General features: G+C 38.3%; 1 protein-coding gene across 1 annotated transcript in view; it reads right to left on the bottom strand.

Annotated features, from left to right (window-relative positions):
* SLC35A3 (solute carrier family 35 (UDP-N-acetylglucosamine (UDP-GlcNAc) transporter), member A3) overlaps positions 1 to 6382 on the bottom strand; it is a 14986-nt gene extending 8604 nt beyond the window's left edge. Inside the window, exons 1-2 of the mRNA XM_009074328.1 lie at positions 6343 to 6382; positions 211 to 411 (exon numbers count right to left, since the gene is read on the bottom strand). Coding sequence (XP_009072576.1) covers positions 211 to 411; positions 6343 to 6382 — 241 coding nt within the window. The remainder of the gene's footprint in view (positions 1 to 210; positions 412 to 6342) is intronic.
* Between the last annotated feature and the right edge of the window lie 649 nt (positions 6383 to 7031).

The raw sequence follows: 7031 nt of genomic DNA, 5'->3' as shown, positions 1-7031 counted from the left end.
ATTCCTGCACTCCTCATTACCCACATTCTTTAAAGAGAACTCTCCTCAGCAAACATACAGTATGATTAATGTTCTTCCAAGACTATGTCTTACACAAGGAGAAGGGAAATGCTTTGTTGTAGGCCTGTACTCACATGGCTGCTTTGCAGTTGCCACTACAATACAGCATATTGATTAGGAAAATTACTTGGTGCAAAATTTGACACATACTGCTGTCTTTGTAGACCAACAGAACACAGGCCAAAATCTTCAGAAGTTCAGCAATAACTACTGCAGTAGAGGATAAGTAACGAGGTCCTTCTTCTTTCAGTGTCCGAGAATAACGCATGGTCAGGACTAAACTTGTGGTCTGGAAAACCAGGATGCCCAAGGAAAGGTACTTTAAATTGGTAGACATTTCTTGACTTTTTTCTTTCTGAAACACAAGAAAGCAAACAAAAAAACCAAAGGTAATATTGCAGATATTGGGAATCAGCATATTAAAAGAAGTTATCTTTGGCAGACATTTCTTGACTTTTTTCTTTCTGAAACAAAAAAAAAGCAACCAAAAAACCAAAGGTAATATTGCAGATTTTGGGAATCAGCATATTAAAGTTATCCATAAAACTCAAAGGAAAACACAAATCTGATATTTAGAAAAGAAAAAGGAAATTATCACTTTAAGTGTGGTTTTTAGATACATTAATACAAACAGTAAAACATATCTTTCTTGACTTTTTTCTTTCTGAAACAAAAAAAAAGCAACCAAAAAACCAAAGGTAATATTGCAGATTTTGGGAATCAGCATATTAAAGTTATCCATAAAACTCAAAGGAAAACACAAATCTGATATTTAGAAAAGAAAAAGGAAATTATCACTTTAAGTGTGGTTTTTAGATACATTAATACAAACAGTAAAACATATCATAATATTAGAAGGGATAATTGAGAAATTAAGTATTTCTTATCTGTAATAGTAATAAAGTAAAAAAAGAACTATTAACTGAAAATTAGCTTTCCAATAACTGGTTTCAATCCCAAGTTTCACGGATCCAAATCATGGATTTCTTTATGTAAGTGAAGGCTCAGGAGGTACTTGCAAGGTGAAAAAGGCCCACACTGTAGCACAGCAGATTGCCCAGTACCCCTGCTGCAGTGAGCTGCTCCCAGACTGAAGGAATCTTCTCATTCCTGCACCTCTCCAAAGTCTGTCAGGTTGCAGTCTCTGCACTGTGCCAACACAACACACTGTGAGGGTTGTGCTGCTTTAAATGAAAATGGGAACTATGCCTGGCAATGAAAAGGAGAGGTGTGGGAAAGCAGGGTTGGATAGGAAGACATGGGATGGAGGAGCTGCAGGGAAGACAGAACTAAACCTGTCCTGCTGATTATCCTGCTCAGAAGGATGAGTGAGTAGGTAACTGCACCTGCTTTCTCACACTGCACTGACTACTGCAATTTTAATGTTACTAAAGCTGTATCATCCTCAACTCAATCATGAACTTCAACCAAGTTGATACAATTTTCTTCGCACTTTGTCACCATCACTAATTTCGTGCAGGAGACTGAGACAGTAATGTTCATTTTGCAAGCACAATATATTAAAAGGCAATTAAAAAAGTTCACTGCTATTCAGATTATCATATAGTCTTTACTATTCTTCAGATTAAGAGAATTTTCATACTCAGAGAAACGAATGCTTTCTATAAAAAATTAGCTACTACTGCCTCCACAGTCCATTTGTTCAAGAACAAAGCAGGTTTTTATAATGCCAAAGTAAAATCAAATCAGTGATAAGAAGTCAACAAGAATGCTTTCAAGAGAAGGAAAACCAGTAACAAGTCTAGACAACAAATGCAGTTCTCAATCTCAGAAGCCTTGAGATAGCACAGTTATTGGATGCATATGCCAGAGCTGTCCCTGTTCATCTCTTACACCCTGCACAACTTTTGACTACCTCACTTCATACACATTGCTGGAGGATGTGCTGGTACCTCTAAATATATGTAGCTGGAACTGAGGCTGTTTCTTGCTGACTGCATTTCTCTAGCTCAAGACCCATTTCATTGCTATTTCTGTAGATATTTGGAGAGTTGTGCTTTGCAAATATTTCTAACTTGTCTTTATCTTGTCTGTAGACATTTATAGATTTATTTTTTTCCCAGTCAAACAGACAAAGCCAAATGATTACCCATTGGACACAGACACTTAAGAGACATTGCAGTACATGCAAACAGGTGTGAATTGCCACCAGCCACAAAGATATGAAGTACATACTTGAATCCTACACAATAAAATTGATTACCTCAAGAATCACATGGCTGTAAAAATACCTGTAAAAGCATACTGGCAAAGAAGGAAGAAACAGATATCAAGATGCAGAAACTGAGGAGGAAATACACAAGGTTCCTTTAAGGAATCTTAAGAGGAGATACTTTTGTATGAGCTATGATTTCACCTAACTCCTGAAGAAACAAATACTAAAGATGCAACTGCACTGGACAATATAAATCAGAGAGAAATATAAAGGAGAAGAGAGCTACAGACAATATTTGAGATTTGCTGGTATTTTCCACTGGTTCTGGTGGAATAATCTGTTACACAAGTATGTTAACTGTGGAATGTATCCCCAACAACAAAAAAAGAGATGATCTGCTAGTTGAAGAACAATTGTGAAGAATACATTTGTTACAGCTGAGAACAAGGATGAGAAACAGAAGCAGAGTTCCTGTAAAAGAATGAAGAGGGGACCTGCAAGGTCAGAGATCATACTCTCTGGAGCAACATAGAAAAGACAGAGGGAGAAAAAGGGAAAGGGGAAAAAATCCACTGAGAGAAAATACAGAACTGAATTTCATGCAAAGACCTGCCTATGATACTAGAGAAAACTGCCATTTATGTGAGCCAACTTGAACAATTTCTTCCACCTTTTCCACCAACCTAACTTTTTTAGTACTGAGACCTGACAATCTGGAAACAGAATCAACAGGGTTTTACAAATGTTCAAAGTTATCAGACAGCAATTCCTTAACTTCAAAACAGGCCACAGTACCAAAAACTTATGCTCACATTAATTTCTTGCTGAAATACAACCATCTATTTACAAAGCAGCTTAAAGTGTCATTTTAAGAGCCAACCACTAGTACACTATTTGTGAGAAAATATCAAAGCAATCAGCATGAAAACATACCAACAAGCCCATCAGCAAAGCCATGAAGAATACATACCACAGTATCATCTTGATCTACTGCCTTGTCTTCCTTATCAATCATGACAAAAAAGGGAACTTTCCCCAGACAGTGTGTCTCATAAAGGTGCCAGTGGCAGGAAACATTTCTTTACCATAACTCACTAAAGCAGTTTCAGAGTTTCAAAACTTCACACGCAATGTGTGAATAAGTGCTGCTACAGCTGAAATAAAGATATTTGTAAAACGTTGTCTTGTCAGTGGTCAGCAAGACAGAGTTACAGAGAATGAGTGTGTGAAGTTTCGTGCTGTACTTACAAGCTGATTCACAGAACAGGAACTAGAGCCCTGAAACTTCCGTATGCCAATAATATAACCACCCTCTACTAAGCACACATAATATCTTATCAGCTTTCCTGGTCCCTTTTCCTTTCTTTTACAAGAGCTGCATACCAGTCCATAGAACTCTGTGCAAACTGGGAAACAGATCCAGAAAAGGAGCCAAGTATTGAACTTCAAACAGTTGAGCTGTCTTCAACCACAGGTTCACAGCAGCTTTAGATTCACAGATTAATGCCAGAGGTGCAGCTGCTCACTCCTGGCCATGAGCTCCTGTTATCCTCATAGCAACAGCCTGAGCAGTTACAGACTGAATTAACTATCGTCTTCACTAAAACGTCACACTTTGATTGTCTTAAACCAATAAGGAAATTAAAGTTCCCAGCAACTTAGATTTCTTACTGGGCTTTGGATGCACTACTCAGGACCCTGCAGGATCCACCTGTTGGAAAATTCAGATTTAGGTTTGCTAATTCAAAAACTGGGAAGTTGAGGGGTCACATGAACTCAGTGTCTTTTGAACTGTATCTCAGAGGTGCTAAGGACAGGCAGGTATTGACTGTAATGTAACCTAACACATTTGTTAACTCAGGGATTAGGCTCATTATTGCTTTTTTTCTATTAGTCTAGGTTAAAAAAAAAGCAGCCACTTCTGTACAGCTTATTCAGTGTACCACGCAGACACACCCTACAGCCACATGGCAGGCAGGTCTATACGGAGGCAATATGCAGTAAGCCCTGTAAAATTCCACTTCAGTACACAGGCAGATAAAATGCAGATTGATATTATGTGAAGGATTGTTCTCCTTAAACATATAAAGAAAAAGGCTCCTGCAAATGTTTTATGGACTCAGAAAACACAACAAAGCCGAACAACCTATACAGGAAGTTGTACCTTCAGCTCAAAGTATCACACTGTGCAAAGTCTGAAAAATATCTCTTCAAAGGAGTCAGATATTTTTAAGTGGAAAATCATATATCTCCATCTTGTCATATTAATTCAGACAAAGTGAATAAATTTTTGACTTGCAGATTCTCATCTCCCCTTGTAATATCTCCAACACAGGCCAAAATTTAGTATTTTACATTTCATTTTTGTATCATCCCTACACTTTCCCTCCTAAAATACTGGGAAATTCTAATGTTTGCAGATGAAATTAGGCCAAAAGAATCAATTTGACTTAATGAACAGCAAACATACCATATATGTTTTTATTTTCCTCTACCCATTCTTAACACAACTTGCTGATATTAATCAGGGTTTACTACAGAGCAACAGGACTACAGGACTTTTCCTAACCTTAAGATTTTGCCTTTAAAGATCTCATGGTACAAATTTCTGAGCTTCTCAGCAGCTAACTATCTACCATTGCAAGATCCTCTGCAAAATTAAGGATTAGTTTATGAATTGATCCTGTTCTTGAGTCTGTAGGAGAACTCAAAATCCGATAGAATTACTTTAGTTTGAGGCACCTAAAACACTAACAAAGAGAACTGTAGAAGAAAATGACTAATTTATTTGAAATTCTCTTTAGTGAAACTCAGAGACTAGAGACTGTCTTGAGACATTTTCCAGTGATGGCTGAAGTTATACTGAGTATTGTGAACATCCTTCCAGCAAGCACAGTCTAACACCATCTGCAAGAACAAAAGAGCAAGGGCAACTCCACAGACCCCAGGCACTGCCAAAATTTCATACCACGCTGATACAAACATATTAAGATAAAGTGAGCACAGAACTGTTAAGTATCTAATTGATTAGCATGTCTTAGACTCATTGAAATGTTCATGTTGGGATGGAACAGGTATGGACACACTTCCTGAGTATTTGCTTTGAAATCAGGATAAAAGATTAAAGAAACAGGATTGTGTTCTCATATTTCTTCAATGAAATATGAACCTCATGCTGATGTTACACCTATACAAATATAATAAGCCATTGACAAAGGACAAGCACAATTGGAAGGTGAAGTTAGAGCTAACTCACAGAACCTGAAGAGCCTATTTTTCCAAGATTTTCTTTCGGATATGCATTGCCCTCTTCCCTGTGTTGGATATCACACAAGTAACATGCCACTTTCCGTAACACAACAGTATTCCTCAGAGGAAAGTTCTATTCCATATATCTTTCTATTGGAATCAATACAGCCTTCTTTTTACCAAAAGTAGTATCTAATACAACAAACACAAATAGAAATAAATGGATAGAAGGAACCACATAAAGTTCGACAAGGGCAAGTGTAAGATCCTGGGCGTGGGCTGGGGTGATCACAACAGGCTGCCCAAAGAATTGCAGAAGTTCCATTACTGTGAGTGTTCAAGGCCAGGCTGGATGGGTCTCTGAGCAGCCTGGTCTAGTGGAAGGTGTCCCAGCCCATGGCAGGGGGATTGGAACCAGGTGATCTTTAAGGTCTCTTCCACCCCAAACCATTTTATGAGATATATCCCAGATGGTACTGAGGGTGCACAGACCTTTCCAAACTGAGCTAAGTGCTGCTGAACTGGGTTCTGGAGTAGATTTTACATACCTATAAATACTCTGCCAAATTTGGACTGTTATAATTTAACAATGCATTTCTTTCTTCCCTCACCAGCCCAATATGTAATGTCATGTCTGTGTAATTTTAATAAACCATGTTATAAACATTTCTAATAATCTCAAACCTTGTATTTCTCACTTTAAAATGCCACTACTACATTTTTCCATTTTCCTCATACTTGAGACAGGTTTCTTCTTTGTTCCCTCCCACAAGCTATCTATACTTGTCAGCTATTCCTCCCTAAATACATGGCACTTTCCAACTAAATCACTGCAAATCACTTCATAATTTTAAAACTTACCTTGTTCTTTCTTTTGTTTTCCAGTTTGTTACTCATTCTTCTTGCTGGATGCATTATAAAGTGGTTTAAGTACGCAGTGGAAAAGAAACCCTAGGCTTTTCTTAGAGCTTGTATACTTCTTCAGAAGTGTTATTAAAAGCAAATTCACTAGCAAAGTTTTTTCCTTACTCTTCAAGCAGAAACTGAGGAGTAAAGATTTTTTTCACACGCAGGTTTCCTGCAAGCAGTATTTCCAATTTCTCTGTTTATATAAAAAGATTATTAACTGGTGAAAAAAATTAACTGCATTAAAATAAGATTTTCATGACAAGGATATCAAGTACAACACAGTAGATCACCAGTGGACCTTGCTCCTGCAACGTCATCTAGCTCCCTAGCCACAACCCTACCTCAGTGTGCTGGCTTTGGCTGGGGTAGAGTTCACTTTCCCCACAGGAGCTGGCATGGGGCTGTGTCTGGGAGCTGTGCTGAAAAGTGTTGATATATATGGATGTTTTCATTATTGCGGAGTAGTGCTTACACTTTTCTGCTTCCCAGCCCACCAGTGAGGAGGCTGGGGGTGCACAAGGAGTTGGGAGGGGACACAGCCGGGACAGCTGACCCAAGGGACATCCCAAAGCATATGGAGCCATGCTCAGCACATAGAGCTGAGGGAAGAAGGAGGAAGGAAGGGATGTTTGGAGTG

This window comes from Acanthisitta chloris, unplaced genomic scaffold (genome assembly GCF_000695815.1).
Source record: "Acanthisitta chloris isolate BGI_N310 unplaced genomic scaffold, ASM69581v1 scaffold7015, whole genome shotgun sequence".
Lineage (NCBI taxonomy): Eukaryota > Metazoa > Chordata > Aves > Passeriformes > Acanthisittidae > Acanthisitta > Acanthisitta chloris.
The sequence above is the reverse complement of the archived record's forward strand: the minus strand, read 5'-3'. Positions and strand labels throughout refer to the sequence as shown.